Below are 21,586 nucleotides of genomic sequence, written 5' to 3'. Positions count from 1 at the left end.
GAGAGAACAGGCAGTGGGATGGGTATGCTTGCACAAAGCAGGCTGAGCTGGGTTGCTGGCACCCTGGGTCCCTCCAACACTGATGGAAGTGACACCCAAGCACCATCAGGTGTGACCCCAAAACCAAAATAAATAAAAATACGGTCCTGAGGCTCCAGGCCCAGGCATGTATCAGAATAACCCTCCTCCTTCAAATAATGCTGCACCATAGCCAAAATTAAAAAAAAGGGCTGTTTGAAGGCATCAGAGACCAAGGAAAAGACACAAGAAGAAGGAGAAGACAGCAGCCACCCCAGCTGCACCCCCACAAAGCCTGTGTGCCAGGTCCTGGCATGCGGCAGAACTCAGGGCAGAGTGGAAGAGGGAAACCTGGAGGGGAGTCCGTGACAGGACTGCACCATAACAAAAGCCCACCCCAGGACAGAAGGCGTGCTGTCTGACCTGCTCGACTGTGTGGATTCCTAAAACCTCACTTGAGCAGGGGCTTGAAGCTGCCTCAGCGGCCTCAGTGCTTGACTGGCAGATGAAAACACATGCACTGAGTGAGATAGGACCAAAAGCACAGAGGGTGTCTCCATGGGCAGGAAGCACCAAGGCAGGTCCAGTGCTGAGTAGGTGCTGAAGTAAATGAACCTGATCTCACCTGACTGGGGCCACCAGAGAGGAGAAACCAACAGTGACCCTGAGCCCCCTACCCACGACCCCTGCTCCGCACGAACAGCAGCTGGACTACGACAGTTCCCTCAGTGCCATCGAGAGCTGTCCCCAGGCATGAGCTCTCTGCCCAACATCTATCTGGAGGTTGAGGGAGGGGAAACACAGCTGGGGTACTTAAGGGCCCATGTGGTGCCAGGGACCAATCCTGGGCCTAATGTGCAGATCCTGGACTCCCACCCTTTAAGCATCTCCCTAGCCCTCAATGGGAGTCAGAATAACCCTCCTCCTTCAAATAATGCTGCACCATAGCCAAAATTATGGGAGACCACACCTACTATGCTCAGAGCTCACTCCTGGAGGAGCTCAGGGGTCCATAAGTGGTGCCAGGATCGAACCTGGGTGAGCAGTGTGCAAGGCAAGCACCTCACCCCCCTGTATTATCTCTCGGTCCCATCAGTATTAAAAATTCAATTCTAATACATCGGGCAAGCCAGAGATATAGCTAAGTAGCAGAGCATTTGTCTTGTACGCGTGAATCCCGGAATTCAATTCCTGTCACTGCCAAAAGAACCACCCAGTTCTTAGGGTACATCTCAAAATTGTACCCTGAGGTGCACAATAAACTAAAATATTAGATATATATTACTTGGGTGTGTTTTATAAGCGATACACTAACATTATATCTTATGCTATCAGAATATTATAAGATTCAGGGCCAGGGAGACGTCTTAAAGGGCTGGAGCACTTGCACTGTATGCTGGATGGATTCCAGACACTACAGGTCTCCTGAGCACCTCCAGGTGTGGCCCAAAAATCTAAATAAGTAAATGTTACAAAGATAAAAATATAACTCATCTATAGGTTCAATATACCCAGATTCTCAGCAAAATTTGCTGATGCAGCTTGAAATGCTTATTCCAAAACTGGAAAGATGGTATTGTTCGTTTATTTTTGCAGTGCCAAAGACTGGACCCAGAGACTCAGACATGCAAGGCAAATGCTCTAATGCTAAGCTACATCTTTTCCCCTAGCAGACAATTCTGTCTATGAAAAAAGATGGAGATCTCACATTACCTCATTTTAAGACCTAGAATATCAAGTAATTTATGAAAACTAAGTCAACCTAGGGTTGGCATAGCATAAAAAAGCAGAGGGGTCAAAGCGACAGTACAGTGGTAGAGCTGGGTTTCATCCCTGCTATCCCATATGGTCCCTGGAGCACCTCCAAGAGTAATTCCTGAGTACAGAGCCAAGAGTAACCCCTGAGCATTGCCGGGTGTGGTACCCTGCACACACATCCCAGCCCCCCAAAAGCAGGTGAATGGCATGTAACAGGAAGCCCAGAAAATGATCCCCACACAGAGGTCCAATCAATTTGTAATAATAGCGGCTCCAATTTAAAAACTACAGTGGGTAGGACATTTGCTTTGCATGCGGCCAGCCCAGGTTTGATCCCCAGCATCCCATATGGTTCCCCGAGCACTGCCAGGAGTAATGTGGGTCATACCTGGCAGTGCTCAGGTATGACCCAAACACCAAACAAAAGAAATGCTAGAATTATATAACCATATAAGGAAATATACCCTAATTTTACCTCAAGAACTAGGATGTGGCTCAAACAATGGAGAGAATGAAGGTGAGAGAGTAAGGGAGAAGGAGGTGGGAAGTCAAAGGAGGGAGGACCAAGCTGGTGGCTGATGAGAGGAGGGAGGTAGGAAGTAACAGGGAGGATGGTGAGAGGAGGGAGGTGAGAGAACAGAGGTGAGAAGGTGAGAGGAGGAAAGCAAGAGGGAGGTGAGGATAGAGGAGGAAGGTGAGTGGAGGAAGGTGAGAGGAGGAGGTGGGTGATGAGAGGAGGGAGGAAGATGAAGAAAGGAGATGAGAGTAGGGAAGTAAGAGGAGGAAGGGGGAGAAGGGAGTGAGGGGAAGGTGAAAGGACAGAAGTAAGAGGTGAGCTCAGGAGGGAAGTGAGATGAGGGAGGTGAGAGGACAGAAGGGGGTAGGGAGGAAGGTGAGAGGAGGAGGTAGGAGATGAGAGGAGGGAGGTGAGGGTGTGGTGAGAGGGAGGACAGGTAAGAGGAGACTCAAAGGGCTGGAGTGGTACGATCCCAAGCCCCCCCTCACCCTTGCCCACACTGGCAAGTATGGCCCAGAAACAGAACACGTAACAACTCTTGGGCCAGAGAAAAAGCTCAATGAGTGGAGCACAAGCTTTGCACGCCGGAGGCCTGGGTTCAAGCCCTGGCACTGCATGGCCTGTAAAACACGTGCAGGAGTGATCTCCAAGCACCAAGCTGGGAGCAGCCCTCAGCACCACAGTGTGGCCTGAAGACAGGGAAGAGAGGCAAGCCCTGGTGTCTCCCGACTTGCCGTGTGCACGCCTAGGGCGGGGGCTCCCAGCGCAGGTCCTCCAGAGAGGGACACGAGCTACTTCAAATCACAGCTCTCTTTCCTCGGGAAAACTCCAATGCAAGCCCAGGTACTTCAGTGCACAGGACAGGTGTCTGCCGCCAAAGGCCCATGAGGAGGGGCTGGAGAGACAGCACAGAGTGGGGCGTCTGTCTGCAGGCCTCTGAGCTGGGTCTCATCCCCAGCATCGACCCTGGTCCCTGAGAGCTCGGCCCGGAGTGAGCCCTGAGCACCGCCAGGCGTGGCCTCGAAATGAGAGCCACAAACCGAGGCTGGAGCTGGAGAGAGAGTACAGCGGGTAAGGGGCTATCTGCCTTGCACGTTCGACTGGGTTCCATCCCCAGAGTCCCACACGGTCCCCCAAGCACGTCCAGGAGTGGCCCCTGAGCGCAGAGCCAGCAGAAGCCTTGAGCACCACTGGGTGTGGCCCCCCAAACAAACAAAACCCAGCCAAGAAAAACACTCCTGCGGGCAGGAGAGGCAGCGCCCAGGGGTCTGCGACTGCAGGAGCCACCAAGGGCCATCCCAGCAACATGGCAGGAGCGGGGTGAGACCTGACAAGGAAAAAGCCCGGAGTCCAGCGGCCCAGTCTGAGAAGCGGGCAGCTGCAGAGGCAACACAGCACCTCGCCACAGCCCCGACCGACACCCTCTCCCACAACCTCGCATCGAGAAGCCTTGCTCCCCATGCCCAGCAGCGCCGGGCTCAGGACACCGGCAGACGTCACCAGCTGCTGTTGTCCCTCGCAACGTCCTCTCTCTCTTGCAACAGCTCGGCCACCAGGCCATCAGCGCCACCAGGGGCACAGCCACAGACGGGGGCCGGACAGACCAACGGAGGGTATGAGTGGAGGGGACAAGGGAAAGGCCGACGGAAGCAGCACCTGGCTCGCCTGGAGACGGGGCAGAGGGGACACTATGGGCTGGAGGGTGATGAGGCCCTAAAATCAGGACCACCAAGCCACGGGCACCAAGTGGGCACTACAAGATGGCCACAATGCCTGGGACACCAACATGAGGCCACTGATGAGAATGCTGACTGGGGCAGTGACATGGGGGGACAACGACAAGGCGGACACACGCTCACTGGGGACACTGGCACAGGGGAGTGACGGGCAGTGGTGAGACACTGACACAAGGACAGTGACAGGGTCACTGACATGGGGACAGTGATGAGGACACTGACATGGGGGCAGTGACAGGAAGTGACATGGAGATGTTGACACAGGGGACAGTGACGGGGACAAGGACACTGACACAAAGTTAGTGACAGTGATGGGACACTGACATGGGCGACAGTGATGGAGACACTGACACAGAGGACTGATGGACGCTGACATTGGGACAGTTGACAGTGATGAGGACGCTGATGACACAGAGGACAGTGACAGGGATGTTGACATGGAACACTAACAGGAACACTGACACAGAGACACTGACAGGGTCAAGTGACCAGGAGACTGACACGAGGACACTGACAGGCAGGCAGTGACGGCGAGAGTGACAGGGATGTTGACAAGGGGACACTGACTGGGCCGCTGACATAGGGAGTGAGCCCGACAGGAGGGGCAGTGCCGGGGCTGCTGACACAGGGACACTGACAGGCAGTGACGGGGTGGCTGACAGGAGGGGCAGTGCCGGAGAGGCTGACACGAGGGACTTTGATGAGGACACACATGGGGGACAGGGACAGTGACGGGGACTTGACAGGACGACGCTGACAGGAGGGGCAGTGCCCGGGCCGCTGACACAGGGACACTGACAGGCAGTGCCGGGGCGGCTGACAGGAGGACGTTGACAGGAGGGGCAGTGCCGGAGAGGCTGACACGAGGGACACTGACGGGGACACACAAACAGTGACGGGGACTTGACAGGAGGACGCTGACAGGAGGGGCAGTGCCGGAAAAGCTGACACGAGGGACGTTGACGGGGACACACATGGGGGACGGGGACAAGCAGACAGTGACGAGGACTTGACAGGAGGACGCTGACAGGAGGGGCAGTGCCGGGGCCGCTGACACGGGGACACTGACAGGCAGTGCCGGGGCGGCTGACAGGAGGACGCTGACAGGAGGGGCAGTGCCGGGGCCGCTGAGCGGAAGGACACTGACGAGCTGGTCGCCGACGCGGGGACACGGGGACGACGCCGCCGCGGGGGCCGCACTCACCTGCCCCGCGGGCCGGGCGGGCGGCGCGGCGGCTCCTCTGAGGCCCGGCGGGGGCCAGGGCGCGGGCGGCGGCGAAGCCCGGGCGGCGGGGCTGGCCGCACGCACATGGGCCGGCCGGGCGCCGCGTCCACAGACACGCGCGGGCCGGCCGGAGGCGTGGGGCCGGCTCGGGACCCGCTCGGACCAGCTCGCACCGGCTCGGGACCCGAACGGGCCGCGGCGGCGCTCGGGTCGCTCCAAAATGGCGGCGGCGGGCCCAAGCGCACGCGCGCCGGGGGCTGGACCGGGCGGGGCCGCGCGCGCTGCGGAGGGCAGGACTGGGCGGGGCCTGGGCTGCGGGGGGCGGGGCGGGGCGGGGCCTCGCTGCGGAAGGTTGGATGGCTCTGCGGCGGGAGGGAGAGGGGCGGGGCCTCGCTGAGGCGGGCAAAATGGGCGGGGCTTAGAGCTGTGGTGGTGGAGGAGGAAGCAACGGGGCGGCGCTGCGGTAGGCAGAACGGAGCGGGGCTTGGCGAGGCAGCGGGCGGGGAGGGACGGGGCGTGCAGAGGCGAGCAAAATGGGCCAGGGCTTAGAGCTGCGGTGGGAGGAGGAAGGAGCGGGGCCGCGCTGCGGAAGGCAGGATGGGGCGGGTCCTAGATCTGCGGTAGGCGGGGAAGGGGAGGGACCTCACTGGGGCGTGCAGGGAGAGGCGGGGCCAACGTTGCGGTGGGCGGGGAAGGGGCGGGGACTCTGAGGTCGTACTGATGGGGCGGGACTTAGAGCTGCGGCGGGAGGGAGAAGGGGTGGGGCTGCGCTGCAAAGGGCGGGGCTGGGGCGGGGCCGTGCTCACGTGGTGCCAGAGAGGTGCCCACAGAAGGTGTGAGCAGTCTGGGCACTGGTAATAGCAGAGTGCAGCCTTCTCTTTTGCTTTTTTTTTTCTTTTTTGGTCACACCCGGCGATGCACAGGGGTTATTCCGGATCTCTACTCAGGAATTACCCCTGGTGGTGCTCAGGGGACCATATGGGATGCTGGGAATCGAACCCGGGTGGGCAGCGTGCAAGGCAAATGCCCTACCCGCTGTGCTATTGCTCCAGCCTCTTCTCTTTTGTTTTACCCTAGTGTTTGATAAGTTAAGCGCGATTCACTTTTGTTATGGGGTAATAAAGTTTCCAATGCAACACCAGCAACAGAACAATACTTTAGAGATCTGTTAGGATATGAGGTCCTTTACATACACCGGATTCTGTTGAACCTTCCTCTGTGGCTAAAAGCCTCTACAGTGTGCCCCAGGGGTGGTCACAGCCAACGTCAGCCCCCCTGCTGCCCATGGACGGTCCCATCTGGCCCTGGTCCAATGGCCACTGGGACTCGCTGCTTTTTCAGGTTGCTGCAGTTTTGTACATGAACATTTGTTGGAAACTGTTCAATCAAAAGGTTCTCTAAAACGAGTATTACTTCTTGTGCCAGTGTGAGCCACGGGAAAGTATTGGAAAAAGAAACAGAAAAGAACACTGTCTGCAGAGGTTAAGACCCTTGTAATACATTCCATCGCCTGCCTTGATGCTCTGTGGCCTGTTGGTGGGCTTCTAAGACCGTACCCCAGCAGTTCCCTGTTCCCTCCATTTTCCTCAAGTCTCTGGCCATGGCCTTATGCGCATGAGTGGGATCCCAGCTGTCCTGCCACCTCTCTGGCATAGGTGAGGGGGCAAAGAGAGGGTGCTGCCTGGGGAGGCTACCTTTTATCTGTTACTGCCCACCCCCAGACATCCCATTATCTATTTTGAGTGGAGACCTTTATTGCAGGTGTTTTTTTAATTTTCTTCTTGGGTCACACCCAGTGATGCACAGGGGTTTCTCCTGGCTGTGCACTCAGGAATTACTCCTGGTGGTGCTCGGGGGACCATATGGGATGCTGGGAATTGAATCCAGGTTGGCTGTGTGCAAGGCAAACACCCTACCCACTATGCTATCGCTCCAGCTCCAGGTGAGATTTTAAGTGGCCGGTTAAACTCGTTCACCTGGTACTCAGTCCTATCAGCACAAATCCCTATGACCGCATATGGTCCTCCGGTACCACCACAGTCATTCCAGAGCACAGCCAGGAATATCCCTGAGCACTTCAGGATATGACCCCTACCACCAAAACAACTTGTTCCGTTAGTGGTTCGCTATTGCCCCTCAGCTCCAAATTCAGCATGACCCTTTTGACAAAATGACTCTGGCCTCCTGCCTGGGGCTCTGTCCACACAGGCACTCAGATACAGAAGGTCAGCTCTAGGTTTCTCCATTCTAGCTCCTGCCACCCCCCTGGCCAGGTGTGACCTCTCAGGGAGCTCTATGGAAGAACAACATCTCTAGAACAGACATTTCTCTTTATAGTAGACTACTACTTTTTTTTTTTTTTTTGCTTTTGGGTCACACCTGGCGATGCTCAGGGCTGACTCATGGCTCTGCACTCAGGAATCACTCCTGGCGGTGCTCGAGGGACCGAGGGACCGTATGGGATGCTGGGAATCGAACCCGGTCGGCCGCGTGCAAGGCAAACACCCTACACGCTGTGCTATCACTCCAGCCCTAGAATACTACTTTTTAAAAATTTTTATTTTTGGTTTTGAGACCACAGTCAGCAGTTCTCAGGTCTTACTCTTGGCTCTGTGCTCAGAGATCACTCCTGGTAGGCTTGGGGGACCATATGGGCTGCTGGGGATTAAACCTGAGTTGGCTGCATACAGGCAAGTGGCCTACCCACTGCACTATCACTCCCACCCCAGGGATCTTCAATTTTTTTTGGGGGGGTAGGGGTCATACCCAGCAATGCTCAGGGGTTACTCCTAGCTCTGCACTTAGAAATTACTCCTGGCGGTGCTTGGGGAACCATATGGGATGCCAGGGATCCAGGGATTGAACTCAGGTTGGCTGCATGCAAGGCAAACACCCTACCCACTGTACCATCACTCTGACCTGGGATCTTCAATTTTATTTTATTTTATTTTATTTTGCTTTTTGGGTCACACCCGGGAATGCACAAGGACTATTCCTGGCTCTGTGCTAAGGGGTGACCCTGGCAGTACTCAGAGGACCATCTGCATATTTGAACTAGGGTTGCAGCCACATCCCCAGACCCAGGGATTTCCAGTTTTATGTGTCATAACTAACATAAAAGAGTTGTCCACCAACAGGAAAATAAACAAAGTCTGGTATATTTACACAGTATACACAGGAATAAGAGTTCAAAGGGTTGAGTGGCAGACTTTGCTGAACGGTCATAGTTTGATGGTTTGATTCCCAGCACCATATAGTCCCCCTAACCCTGCCAGAAGAAAAAAACAGAAAAAGAGTGTGGGCCCAAGAGATAGTACAGCAGGTAGGGCATTTGCCTTGCATATGGTCAACCTGAACTCATATCCCAGCACCACGTACGGTTCCCTGAGTCCCAGCAGGAGTGAGCCCCAAGTACCACTGGTGTGGCCCAAAAGGCAAGAAAAAAAAAAGGGGGAGACCTGAGTTCACAAAGCAATACGCAGGTGCTACAACGGCACACATGTGCAGTCAGTGGCCCTGAACCAACTCCCATCCTCCCCAGGCCTCCCCAGCAGAGAGTCAGAGAGAGAGAGAGAGAGAGAGAGAGAGACGGGGAACCACAGCCTGATGGTGAAAATGGTTTAATGCAGAGCTGCTAGCATACTTAGAGAACATCTGAAGGAGGGTTGAGGTAAGGACATAGGTGTAATTGATCATTTACATAGGTAAGACAACTAGAAGTTTATGTAGATCATTTACATAGATAAAAGGTAGGAAACTCTCTTTTTGGGAGATTACTCTGTTTCTCAGGGATATCTAAGTCACTTTTATCTTTTATCTTTCCCTCTAGTTGTATGTAGTTCTCTGGGCTCTGAGAGCAAACAAGGTTTTTACTGTAAATCCCAGACTAAGTCATCAGGCCATTCAGTTTGTCCTTCCCCATGGGGGTCCTCTCTCTTAAGTCATAACAGCTTGCATCAAGATCATGCATTTATGCTTTATAGAATGTCCCATTTCAATGCCGAGGTAACTTTGCTACTCACCCCAGGTCATCCCAGTCCTACGATGGAACCTCCCTTTTGGGGTGTTAGGAACTATAGCAACTGAAGCCTGAGTCAAGTAATTATAACCAAGTAATTATGCCCAGGAGTAGAAATATTTCAGAGTCAATCAGCTCCCAAATATTAGGATCATAGCATTAAGGTCTTTCTGTGTTCAACCAAAGAACATTGCTCTATAGTAAAATATAAAAATGCTATAGGGGAAATAGAAAAGCAGGTACCAATACTCAGCACTTGAAATACAAAGCACAGAATTACCAGAAAGTTTTGGCTTATAAGTAATCAAGGCATACTTGGGAAACTGTAACAATGAGAGGTAAAATACAAAGGAAAGGTCAAAGATAAACTTTAAGGGGCTGGAGCGATGATAGCACAGTGGGTAGGGAGTTTGACTTGCATGCAGCTGATCCTGGTTGATTCCCAGCATCCCATATGGTACCCTGAGCAGTGCTAGGAGTAATTCCTGAGTGCAGAGCCAGGAGTAACCCCTGAGCATCACCGGGTGTAAACCAAAAAGAATAAATAAATAAATAAATAAATAAATAAAAACTTTAAGTTGGGATGCTCGCAAGGGCATGATAAGCTCTGGGAGGAGGAAAAAGGGGCAATTCACTAATGAAGTCGAAGGTTGATGTCCAACACTGGATGACGGCCAATGTGCAGTGATTTATCTGACTTCAGGCCAGAGTACAGAAATCCAAAAGTCAGGGGGCTGGAGTGATAGCACAGCGAGTAGGGCGTTTGCCTTGCACGCAGCCGATCTGGGTTTGATTCCCAGCATCACATATGGTCCCCTGAGCACTGCCAGGAGTAATTCCTGAGTGCAGAGCCAGGAGTGATCCCTGAGCATCGCTGAGTGTGACCCAAAAAGCAAAAAGAAAGAAAGAAAGAAAAAGAAAAACAGAAATCCAAAAGTCAGCACTCATCCTTCACCTGCCTCTGACCACAGAGGCTACGTGCTCCAGAGAGAGGCGTGGTTACGGGGGAGCAAGATGAGTGTTACAGACACTGAAGACTGGTAGGTGGTCTACCGGCCAAGCAGGAGCCAACAGTGCCTGCATTGGGGGCTTGCTTTCATTGCTAAAAATCATCAGAAGATACCACACTGTCTGATGAGGTGACCCAAAGTTAACAGAAAAGCAGCTGGGAAGCAGGGCGAGACGCTCCAAGGATCCAGGGACAGGATGCCTGGAAAACAATCTGCATAAAAGTTCTTCCTTTTATTTATTTTTTTTTGGGGGGGAGCAGATTTGGGCCACACTTGGCAGTGCTCAGGGTTACTCCTGGTTGGCACTCAGGAATCACTCCTGGCAATGCTCGGGGAACCATATGGGGTGCCCGGGACGATTGCAAGGTGAACACCCTACCTGCTGTACAACTTTTGCGACCCCCAAGCAGAAAAGTTCTTAACCGTTCCGGGCTAAGCGTGCAAAGCCAGACTATGCTTGTTTGCTTAACTAGACGGAAGAGGACTGGTGCCTCCGAGCAGAATGTGATAAGAATGTTTAAAGCTCCTTCTGGACAAACTTGGGGCTGTTGGGTCCGCTGAGACCCTAGCTCTCGGGCTCGGCAGCCCCTGCAGGTTGGTAATAGGCGAACAAATGCGTCGGAGTCTTCTTGGATAACCTGTCACCCCGCAACGATTATCAACTAAGCGCCCGGTCAGCCGGCGGCGCAGCGGGGACTCGCGGGAAGCCCCCGGGGGCGCGCCCCGGAGGCGGCCCGAAGGGCGCAGGAAGGCCTGGGGGGCCCGAAGGCGAGGACCCGCGGCCGGTCGTCACGAATCGGTGCGAAGAGAGCTGGCCCGTGCCCGGCGGACCCGGAGTCCCCGCACGGGGGCGCCGACAGCGGAGTGGACAGGCCGCGGGTCCCGCCCCCGCGCGTCCCTGCGCGTCCCCGCCCGTCCCCGCTACGTGGTGAGCCGGGCGCAGCGCGCTCCTCCCGCCGCCAGGGGGCGCCGCCGCGGCCGCTCTGGCCGCCCGTGGTCGGAGCTCGACAGCTTCGCGGCGCTGAGGCCACGCACGCCCAGGCCGTCGCCGCGGGCGAACGGTTCCCCCGGCAACGTACGGCCGGCTGCCGCAGCCGCCATGGACGTGCCGAGCGGCGCCGAGACGCTGCGGGCTCGCAGCCGTGCCGGCACGGCCCCCTCGGGGGCACCGGACCCGGCGGCGCCCTGGGCGCGCTTCTCGGCCTGGCTGGAGTGCGTGTGCGTGGTCACCTTCGACCTGGAGCTGGGCCAGGCGCTGGAGGTGAGCGGGCCGGGGGCGGGGCCAGGGGGGCGGGGGGCGGGGCCAGGGTAAGGTGGGCTGTACCGGAAGTCGGGGCGGGGCCTGGGGCGGGGCCAGAAAGAGAAGGGTGGGGCCGGGAAGTGATAGCTCGATGCCAGAGGTTGTGGGCGGGCTTGAGGGCGGGACGACCCAGGAGTTACGTGGAGGGCGGGGCCGGAAGCCAGGGGGCGAGGTCTGGTGAGGGGTGGGTCGTAGTTAAGGGGCGAGGCTTAGAGGGCGAGGGCGAACCCCCCAGGGCTGAGTGCTCAGGTGTGCCTCCTCTCTGCAGAAGTAGGGGCTGGTTGCCAGGACTTCCTATTGGTAGGAAGGAGAACAAGGTGCTAACTCTGGACCCTGAAGCTCGTACAGTGGAGAGGGGAGGGTGCTTGTCTCTCACGGGCCCACACACACACACACACACACACACACGAGAGACAGAGAGAGAGAGAGAGAGGGAGAGAGACAGAGACAGAGACAGAGACAGAGAGACAGAGATAGAGGCAGAAACAGAGAGACAGAGACAGAGAGACGCACCTGACATACTCTCAGGGGGTGTTGAAGATCCAGCACAGAGCTCAAGGCACCTGCCTTGCATGCAGCCGGCCCAGCCTGGATGGATCCTCTGCAAAAATGGGAACCACCCCCAAGCACAGAGCGGCGAGTACACTGCCACTGCCCAACGTGGCTGGAAAAACCCCAGAGGCACTCTAGATGTTTCTGAACAGAAGTCTGTCTCTTCTCTCTGCTTTCCCCACGCCAGCTACCTGGAGGGTGGCCCTCCCACTTATTAGCACCTCACTTGGGGTTTCCCACCTCCTGTGGGCCCCTTCCCCCAGCAACGGGTGTAGATGAAGTTGGGCCCGTCCAGGTAGGGAGCTTCTGTGTCCTGAAAGGCACGAGCTGCCCAGACCTGGGGCAGGAGTGGACTTCAGCACACACAGGAACTCCCGGGGAGCCAGCCTGGGGAAGCGCAGGCCGGCCAGCAGGGGATTCAGCCCTTGGGAGCTCCCTCTGCACTGCAGCCCTCCCAAAGGTGCTTTGGTGACACCCCCACTTGGCTTGCCTAGGTCACAGAGCTGGCATTGTTACTGTTCTCCAAATTCTTCCTTATCCAATCACAAGCGATTAGGAGATTGTTTCTTTGCTTTTTTTTTTCCTTTTTGGCAGGGTGGGGGATAGTGGGGGTGGGAGCCAGGGGTCACGCAGGTAGTGGTTTGGTTGTTCACTTTTCTACCCCCAACAGTTCCCTGTGTTCATGCAATGCCGAGAATCATCCCAGGGTTGGTGGGTCAGAGGGATTGGTACGGGAGGTAAGGCTCTTGCCTCTATTCTCAGGAGTCACAGCTGACAGTGCTGGGGGACCCTATGTGCTGCCAGGGATCAAACCCCAGGTTGGTTACGTGCAAGGTGCAAGGTGTGGAAGTGCCGTGCCATCATACTGTCTCTTCAGCTCTTCAGCCCTGCCAAGAGATTGGTTCTTTTTTTTTTTTTTTGCTTTTTGGGTCACAGAGATTGGCTGGAGCGATAGCACAACGGGTAGGGCATTTGCCCTGCACTAGGCTGACCCGGGTTTGATTCCCAGCATCCCATATGGTTCTCCAAGCACCGCCAGGAGTAATTCCTGAGTGCATGAGCCAGGAGTAACCCCTGTGAATCTTCAGGTGTGACCCAAAATGCAAAAAAAAAAAAAGATTGATTCTTAAGGTATTCACATGTAATTTTTTGAATGGTACAGCCATTCAGAAAGTGAATTCTAAGCAAGTATTGTTAGAGGCTCTGTGTGCAAGGGTTCCTGAGTCTTTGCTGAGGCTGAGCAGTGCAAGGAAGGGGTCTTGGGGGACCCTGGGGCAGGAGCTTAGGACTCACAGAGACTTCATGGACAGACGCAGACCAGAGAAAGGAAGGCAGTTTGACCAGATGCTGAAAGATGAGGGCTGAGGCCTGGAGCTCCTGCTTTGCAATTTGAAACTCTGGGTTCAACTCTCATCACCACCACCACCTTCCCTGCCCCCTGTGGTCCCTTAACACCACTGGGGGTGACCCCTGCTCCCTAGGCCAAGCCGAGTGTTGCCCCTGAATATCAACAGGTTTGCCAGAAAAATAAAAAGATCGCAGTTGAGGGAGAGTTGAAGAGTCTTTTCACACAACCAACACTGAATGGGTCTCCAGCACTGCCAGGTGGGCTCAGAGTTCCCTTCCTGAGGAAAGTGCTGATGGCTAAGGACGTGGCCGGATGGGAGAGGGACTGGGTCACGGAACCGTCCCCACAGCAAAGAGCAGAAGCGCATCTACTCACCTGCACTCACTGCAGTGAGAGTGATGAAGGCCCCGCCCTGTTCCACCCTGGGACACTGCACAGCTGGAACGATCCTTCTATGCCAGGGACCCCCTGAGAAGGTGACAGGGATCCCCGCAGAGGGCACTTCCTGCGCCCCTTCCTACAGGTGAGGCAGGAGCCAAGCTGGAGTGGGTGGGGAGGCCGTGGGCTCAGGAGCCTGCAGGATGTTGGGAAGGATCTGGCTCCCCCATCTCTGCTGCCGGAACCCCCTCAGATCCCAGCCGATCTGGGGAGCCTGCTGCTTGGACCTCAGCTGAAGGGCCACAGAGCCCCTTCCATCCTCCCAGCCTGCCGCCCCTAGTCAGCCCCCTCAGCAGGCTGTCTCAGGGCCCGTTCCTGTCAGGCACAGCTGAGAACCTCCAGAGTCATTTGTGAAGCGTCCATCAACATTTGCCATCCAGGCGTTGGGCTTGAGAGGCCACTTACTGACATCTCGTGAAAAGGCACTGAACCCCACGGACTGATGCACTGCTTCTCTGGGAAGCTCTGCATTCCCCAGAGTGGCCATGCTGACTCCTGAGCCAGCAGAAGCAGTGCCAGCCTCCAGGCAAACCCCCCAGAGTGGAGGCAGGGAGCGGGGTGGGACCTGGATTGACCCTGAGGCACAGCAGCCGGCACCACACAACTAAGGAGGAGAAAGAAGAGGAAAGGAGTGTGTAGAAGGCAGCTGTGACCTTTGGACCCACACCTGGTGCTGCTTAGGGGTCAGCTCTGTGCTCAGGGGTCTCTCCTGTGATGGTGTTCAGGGCTTCACACCCGAGCCTCCTACATGCAAAACCTGCATCAGCCCCTGGAACGCTGTTCAGCCCCCAACCCCCACTTTGAAAGGCCCGTCCTAGAGTCGCTTGTCCAGGCTGAGTGGTCATGTGAGCTTCACCCTGTACGACTGGGTCCCAGAACAGCCGAGCAGAGTGGGGGTGGGGGCGGGAGGCAGCCCCATCCCCAGCGGCCTTTGGTTTGTGGCAGAGATAAAGTTCCTCCAGTCCAAGGCCAGACAGCCTCACCACTGGGGTTCCTGCGTGGCGGGAGTCACTTGGTCCACTGACGTCCAGCCCATGCATGTGGGGAGCACCACTGGCCCTGCCTCGTTGGTACCGTACAGGGAGCTCGTGCCCTGCCTGAGCACGGCCGGCTGCTGCCTCAGAAGTGTGACCTGTCCCTGGGCAGCATGTGCCCGGCGCCAGCCTTTCCCTGACCGCAGGCATCACACGGCTGGGTGGAGCAGGGCCACAGGCTGTCTCGGGCATACACCACACACCAGGGTGGGGGGCAGGCCAGGAGCTTTCGGACGCCCACCATGCTGCTGGGGCCGGGTCCACAGTGCACTCAGGCATTGATGCCACTGTCAGGGACGGGAGGGTGGTACAGGCAGCCGAAGGGCGGGTGCAGGGCAGAGGGCCGTGCCCGCCGTGTGCCCAGGGAGGGGAGGACACTGTGGCCTGTCTTCAGCCTGCGCTCTTGTCCCTGCAGCTCGTGTACCCCAGCGACTGCCGCCTCACGGACAAGGAGGTGGGTCCCGGACCCCTCGGGAGCAGCAGTGCCCCAGGAGTGAGCTGGCTCTCACTGCCTTTCGTGTGTTTCAGAAAAGCAGCATCTGCTACCTGTCCTTCCCGGACTCCCACTCAGGTAGCGGCCCCGGGAGGCGGGAGGGGGCCTGACCCTGGTGAGGGCGGGCCGGAGAGGGGGCGGGGCCGGCAGTGATGGGGCGGGGACTTGCCGACAAGAGGCGGGGCCTGACTGACAGGAGGGGCGGGTGGAACCTGACTGTGCTGAGGGCGGGGCTCAAAGTAGGTGGGTCAAAGTGGGTGGGTCGAGGCTGACTGACAGGGGGCGGGGCCTGACAGTGCTGAGGGCGGGGCCTCTGGGCAAGGACAGTGTCATCCAGGTGCCACCGCCCTGCTGACGGTTGGGTGAGCCGCTGGGTCGGGTGGGTGGCGGTTCCTGAATGCTGAGTGCATGGGCACCAGGGGAGATTCACTGTTGGGGTAGGCAGTGCTGGGCCAGGTCTTCCCCACGGGCATTGCAACAGGTCCTAGCCCAGCTCAAGGGGCCCTTCCTAGGACCCCAGCCCTGATACCTGGCGTCTGCTTCACCCCAGGCTGCCTTGGGGACACCCAGTTCAGCTTCCGCATTCGCCAATGTGGAGGGCCCAGGACCCCGTGGCGCTCTGAGGACAGGGTCTATGATAGCGGGGTCCCCACGTGGCTGCAGGTGAGCATTCCCCCACACAGGGAAAAGCAGCCCCTGGGGGGCCCGCGGGGGCCAGGCTCGCATGGCTGTGAGCCGAGGGATCCCGCGGGCCAGTGCTTGGGGGTGGGGCACACGCGGCTCCCTGTGCTGTGCGGCCCAGTCGGTGGTCTCGGCCCAGGTGGTCCTGCTGGGGGCTGCTTTGTGGGGCGCCTCCAAAGTCCTTGGCCAAGGGCTGCTTCCCCTGCAGGGGTGGCTGCCTGGGACCTCCCGAGCAGCCTGTCCTTCTGCAGGCGCTTTGCCCTGCCTGGGGGGGCGGGGGGCAGGACACGGGAGTGGAGGGGGCCTTCAGGTCACTGTCGTCCCCACAGCGGGAGCCTGCGCACTACTTCGGCTACGTGTACTCCCGGCAGGTGCGGGACAGCTCCGTGCAGAGGGGCTACTTCCAGAAGGTGGGGACCGGCATGCAGTGGGGGGCTGAGGGCCCTGTTGGGGCGTGAGTCACCAGACACCCCCACCGCTTGGCATCAAAGTGGGGCCCATTTTCCAAGAGCAGAGCCTGGTGGGGTGGCGTGGGGTGGGGGTGCACATGCCCCTCTCCCTGAGGATTGCTGGCGCCCCCTGCTGGCCCCTGTTGACCCAGCACAGTGCCCATGCCCCCTGCTGACCTGGCACAGTGCTGGCACCTTCAGTCTCGCCCCTGGACATGCTTTCGCTTCAGCTCAGAAACATGGCAGAGGGCCAGAGCAGTAGGACAGCCGGGAAGGTGCCCGCCTCACCCGCAGTGCACCCGGTTCAATTCCCAGCGCCACATAGGGTCCCCTGAGCAAAGCCAGTATTAAGCCCTGAGCATCAGTGCATCACTGAACGTGACCCAAAGACTAGCAGCACTTTGTAACTTTCCACGTGGTGATTCAATAAAAGAATAAATTAAAAATAAAAAGACTAGCAACAACTACCTGAGCACCTTCCTGGGGACGGTGCCACCCTGGGGTGTCCCCGCCTGGGGCTGCCCCTGCAGGTTCCGAGGCCCAAGGGCATCTCACTGCCTGCACCCGCAGTCTCTGGTGCTGCTCTCCCGCCTGCCCCTGGTCCGGCTGTTCCAGACGCTGCTGGGCCTCATGGCACCCGAGTACTTTGACAAGCTGGCACCCTGCCTGGAAGCAGGTAAGGGCCCTCCTCGTGGGGCTGCCCAGGGGCCAGCACTGAGCCTCTCGGGGCCGCCTGAGCACCCACTCGCGTCCACAGTGTGCAACGAGATTGACCAGTGGCCAGCCCCCATTCCTGGGCAGACCTTGAACCTGCCAGTGCTGGGAGTGGTGCTGCAGGTAAGGTGCTGGCCGGTGGGAGCCCAGGGGCTGGCAGCGCCTGTCCCCAGATGCAGTGGCCTCTGCCCCACAGGTGCGCATCCCCTCCAGGGCGGACAAGCCTGAATGCAGCCCTCCGGAGCAGCAGGGCCACGAGGTGGAGCAGCCAGGCTGGGCACTCACAGCCTCACCCCTCCCTCCCGCCCTCCCTCCCTCCTGCCTGCTGGGGAGGGGGAGAGGCCAGGGGAAGGGAGGCTTGCTGTGTCCTTGAGCCTTCCTGAGCACCAGCGTTGTGCTCAGGCCACCCCCCACCCCCTCTTCAGAACCTGTTGCCCGCGCCCGTGGTCCTCAGCAGCGCCCATGAGCTAGACCTGTTTAGGTGAGCACCCCTGCCCACTGGGCCACTGCTCCTCAGGGGTGGTGTGGGAGGGTGCCCTGGAGAGGAAGACAGAACCTTTCAGGGAGCACGGGAGGAAGGTTCTGGAAGGCACTGCTGCCTGCCTGGGGTGCTGAGGCCCTTGCCCGTGCCCGGCCAGGTGCTTCCAGCCAGTGCTGACCCATGTGCAGACCCTGTGGGAGCTGCTGCTCCTGGGGGAGCCCCTGCTGGTACTGGCGCCCTCGCCCACCGCCTCCTCGGAGATGGTGCTGGCCCTGAGCAGGTAGGCGGGCGCAGGGGTGCGGACAAGGGGGCTGCGGCCAGCCCTGTGCCCTCACGCCCCCACACTCCTCCACAGCTGCCTGCAGCCGCTCAAGTTCTGCTGTGACTTCCGGCCCTACTTCACCATCCACGACAGCGAGTTCAAGGAGTTCACCACGCGCACCCAGGCCCCGTAGGCGCTGCCCCCGCCCGCCCCGCCCCGCCCGGCCTCGGCCTCTTCTCTCCCTCTCTCCCTTCCTCCCTGTCTCTCTCTCTCTCTCTCTCTCTCTCTAGACCAAACGTGGTCCTGGGAGTCACAAACCCTTTCTTTATCAAAACACTCCAGCACTGGCCCCACATCCTCCGCATTGGGGAGCCCAAGATGTCAGGTGAGGCCAGGGCCGGAGAGGGCTCCAGGAGGAAGGGTCCTGGGAGGTGGGGCTGTGGGGTAGGGCCCAGGAGGCGGGTGGTGGACGCTCCAGCCCAGTGGTAAATGAAGACCCTGGGGTCAGCACTGAGGCTCTGCCACATGCCTTCTAGGGGACCTGCCCAAGCAGGTCAAGCTGAAAAAGCGCTCAAGGCTGAAGACCCTGGACACTAAGCCAGGTGCTGGCCTTGGGGACCGCCCGCTGCGGGGAGGCCTGGTGGGCGTGGGGGCAGCCAGCCCGCCGCAGCTCTGCCCTAGCTCTGCCCTCCCCTCCCGCAGGCCTGTACACGGCGTACACTGCACACCTGCACCGCGACAAGGCACTGCTGCGGCGGCTGCTCAAGGTAAGACTGTGGGCGGGGCGGGGCCGGCGGGAGGGCGGGGCCGGGCGGGCTCAGCAGCGCCCCCTGTCGCAGGGCCTGCAGAAGAAGAGGTCGTCGGACGTGCTGTCGGCGCTGCTGAGGCGCCACCTGCTGGAGCTCACGCAGAGTTTCATCATCCCCTTGGTGAGCCCCGGCCAGGAGCGGGCCTGCTGCGGGAGTGGGCTGAAGACCCTGGACGGTGCTGGGCTAACTCCCGCCTCATCCCCAGGAGCACTATATGGCCAGCCTCATGCCCTTGCAGAAGAGCGTCGTGCCCTGGAAGGTGGGCCCGGGGCAGGGCCCAGGAGGGCGGGCAGGCAGGCGAAGCCCTTCCGTCTGTACCGCGGGCCCTGGGGGCTCACCGCACCTTCTCAGACTCCCCCGCAGATCGGGCCCTTCCTCCAGGACGACTTTCTGCGCAGCCTGGAGCAGGCGGGGCCCCAGCTCACCTGCGTCCTCAAGGGCGACTGGAGGGGCCTGTACAGGTGGGTGTGGGCCATCGGGCACGTGCTGGCCGCCTGCACCCTCCATGCACCCCAGCCGACATCCTCTGCCCCTCCAGGCGCTTCTTCAAGTCCCCCCACTTCGATGGCTGGTTCCGACAGCGGCACAGGGAAATGACCCAGAAACTGGAGGCCTTGCACCTCGAGGCTATCTGCGAGGCGGTAGGGGCTCAGCCTCGGATGGGGGGGCTAGGACACCGTGTGCTAGGGGCCGGGGTGCAGGAGTCAGCTGCTTACAGGGGTCAGAGGGCAGGGCCTGGGGGTGTCCAGGGCACAGGTGCACTCCACAGCGCTTGTCCCCCGCAGAACCTCGAGAACTGGATGAAGGACAAGTCTGAGGTGGAAATCGTTGACCTGGTTCTGAAGCTTCGAGAGAAGCTGGTGAGTGTGCGTGTCCCCGGCCCCTGTCCTGCTGCCCCTCCGGACCTGGTGTTCCTTTATTCCTGCCCCGACCACCACCACTGTCCTGCAGGTGCGGGCCCAGGGCCACCAGCTGCCTGTGACAGTGGCCACACTGCAGCGGGCAAAACTGTACATCGACACGGTCGTCGGCTCCCTGCCCAAGGACCTGCAGGCTGTCCTGAGCCCGGCCTAGGGGCTCCTGGCCTGCTGGGCTTTCCTCAGCACCCGAGCCCTCTCCTGGCTGCCCCTGCCATCCCAGCCCGGCATTGTCTCAGCAGTAAAGGTGGCATCAAAACCACAGCCTGGCCCCGAGTAGTGGCCGACGACACGCACCCCCGTCTGCCGCAGTGCTGTTGGCCCAGCAGCCTGTCCCTCTGGTGCCTCCTGCCCAGCCCTCTGCATCCAGGCCTGATTATCCCAGCAGGCTGCAGCCTCAGGCAGGAGCAGCTGACGGCACCACACTGACCATTGTGTGGCCTACTGGGAGCCACTAGGGGGCAGTGTGTGCCTGGCCACAAAGTGAGCCCTGGCGTGGGCGTCCACTCCAGGCACCCCCACTGGCTCCTGGGCAAGAGGAGGGTTCTTACCTTGCTGCTTCCCCACAAAGGGCACCTGGACGTCCCCAGTGGGCAGTGCCCACCTGCTGCCTGAAGGGTTCTGGCCAGACCCACCCCCACACTGGCGCTGCCAAGTCTCCATGTGGCCGTGCCCAGAGCCAGCACTGGACGGTCTCCCCCGCTGCTGCCAGCAAGCCTGTCCCTACCCCACTGCAGCCTCAAGGCTAGGTCCAGCACGGATGTAGCCAGGCAGGTGCCCACGGTGCAGAGGGTAGGCTCGAGCTCCCGGCCCACATGTCCTCTGGCAGCCTGCCCCGGCTCTGGTCTGTGGGGGCGCAGGATGGCACGCCCTCTCCGGGCCTGGTCTCACCGGGGCTCAGAGATGCAGCTGCCACTCCTGTGGGAAGCCGCAGCTGGGGGCGTGGGCTTGTGGGAATGGAGACCACCCCTGGCTTTCAGGGGCTGCAGCCTGTGATGTGCTGAGCACCGCGGGGAGGGGCTGAGGGGGCCTCCAAGAAGCACCTGCGGCTCCATCGGTCTGGAACAGTCTGGAAGTCCCCCCTTCTCTGCCTCCTCCCCTGGGCACCAAACGGGGGGCCTGGCTGCTCCCACCAGCTGCTCCTCGTGCCCCTGGGCTGAGCTGGTGGCTGGCACACGGGCTCAGGCTGCTTGGATGCCACAGACCGGCTCTGGGGGGCTGTGCGGCTTGTGGCAGGAGGGGCAGAGACTCCCCACGCCAGGGCCCGTGGACACGCCGAAGCAGCTGGAGCGGGAGACGGGTGGGGACAGGAAGGACAGTCCGGCCCCAGCTTCCTGTGCTCCTTTTAGACCTCTGAGCCGGGACAGACCTCCCCGCAGTCGGGCATTAAACACCATGGACCACTGCTGTGTCTGCACTTCCTCTCTGATAGTCGGTGCCCCGTGCATCCGGAGATGTGCGGTGGATGGCAGATGGGCTGTGGTGTGGATGTGGTTGAGGGGTGAAAGTTTGGCCAGACTGGTTTGGGGGTGTGGGGGGGAGCTGCCTCTTTGCGGACCTGTGTCCCCGCCCCTGAGGCTGGTCCGAGTCAGGGACGGGGTGGGTGCCCTCTCTGTGCCCTCCCTGCTCCCCAGCTGCTGTCCCACACCCGGATCTAGGATTCCCGGGGGTGGTGGGTATAAGCACAGCTGGGCCCCCATGGCTCTGTCCCCACCTGCCTTCCTACCTACTGCAGCATGGGGTGAAAGGGGTCCCCAGTGTCCTTCCCCCACCATCGTGGGGCCGGCATGGTGCACGGAGAAGCTGAGGCCGCGGGCTCCTGGCTA

At 59.2% G+C, this 21,586-nt stretch overlaps 2 protein-coding genes across 11 annotated transcripts in view; one reads left to right on the top strand and one right to left on the bottom strand.

Moving 5' to 3' along the window:
- PPP6R2 (protein phosphatase 6 regulatory subunit 2) overlaps positions 1-5,468 on the bottom strand; it is a 40,546-nt gene extending 35,078 nt beyond the window's left edge. For 2 of the 6 annotated variants that reach the window (XM_055143004.1, XM_055143003.1), the window contains exon 1: positions 5,234-5,466. The gene's annotated coding sequence lies outside the window, so the exon portion shown is untranslated. Of the gene's footprint in view, positions 1-5,233 lie in introns of all 6 variants that reach the window. The other 4 variants (XM_055143007.1, XM_055143006.1, XM_055143009.1 and 1 more) reach the window with 3 other exon arrangements.
- A 5,457-nt stretch (positions 5,469-10,925) lies between these two features.
- On the top strand, positions 10,926-21,165 carry DENND6B (DENN domain containing 6B). Of its 5 annotated transcripts, none has more exons than XM_004610774.2 (20): positions 10,926-11,543; positions 15,370-15,408; positions 15,483-15,525; positions 15,998-16,110; positions 16,458-16,538; positions 17,148-17,253; positions 17,335-17,414; positions 17,488-17,550; positions 17,717-17,772; positions 17,930-18,052; positions 18,128-18,223; positions 18,325-18,419; positions 18,571-18,636; positions 18,737-18,801; positions 18,874-18,963; positions 19,049-19,102; positions 19,195-19,304; positions 19,382-19,484; positions 19,629-19,703; positions 19,795-21,165. In XM_004610774.2, the coding sequence occupies exons 1-20, from the start codon at positions 11,382-11,384 to the stop codon at positions 19,915-19,917; spliced, it is 1,743 nt and encodes a 580-aa protein (XP_004610831.1). In that variant the 5' UTR covers positions 10,926-11,381; the 3' UTR covers positions 19,918-21,165. The 5 variants fall into 5 exon arrangements, with proteins under 5 accessions (XP_004610831.1, XP_054999001.1, XP_054999002.1 ...); XM_055143026.1 differs by having other exon boundaries at positions 11,278-11,543; positions 19,207-19,304; XM_055143027.1 differs by having other exon boundaries at positions 11,279-11,543; positions 16,458-16,499.
- Positions 21,166-21,586: the final 421 nt, after the last annotated feature.

The sequence above is a fragment of the Sorex araneus genome, chromosome 6, assembly GCF_027595985.1.
Source record: "Sorex araneus isolate mSorAra2 chromosome 6, mSorAra2.pri, whole genome shotgun sequence".
NCBI classification, from domain to species: domain Eukaryota; kingdom Metazoa; phylum Chordata; class Mammalia; order Eulipotyphla; family Soricidae; genus Sorex; species Sorex araneus.
This window is presented reverse-complemented; position numbering and strand designations above follow the sequence as displayed.

What these genes read in the sequence shown, in the direction of transcription:
- DENND6B (XM_004610774.2), top strand. Translation starts at nt 11,382, where the DNA reads ATGGACGTGCCGAGCGGCGCCGAGACGCTGCGGGCTCGCAGCCGTGCC. An exon ending in TGCTGGGAGTGGTGCTGCAG is followed by an intron (nt 17,415 to 17,487) that starts GTAAGGTGCTGG and finishes TCTGCCCCACAG; the next exon opens with GTGCGCATCCCCTCCAGGGC. An exon ending in ATGGTGCTGGCCCTGAGCAG is followed by an intron (nt 18,053 to 18,127) that starts GTAGGCGGGCGC and finishes ACTCCTCCACAG; the next exon opens with CTGCCTGCAGCCGCTCAAGT.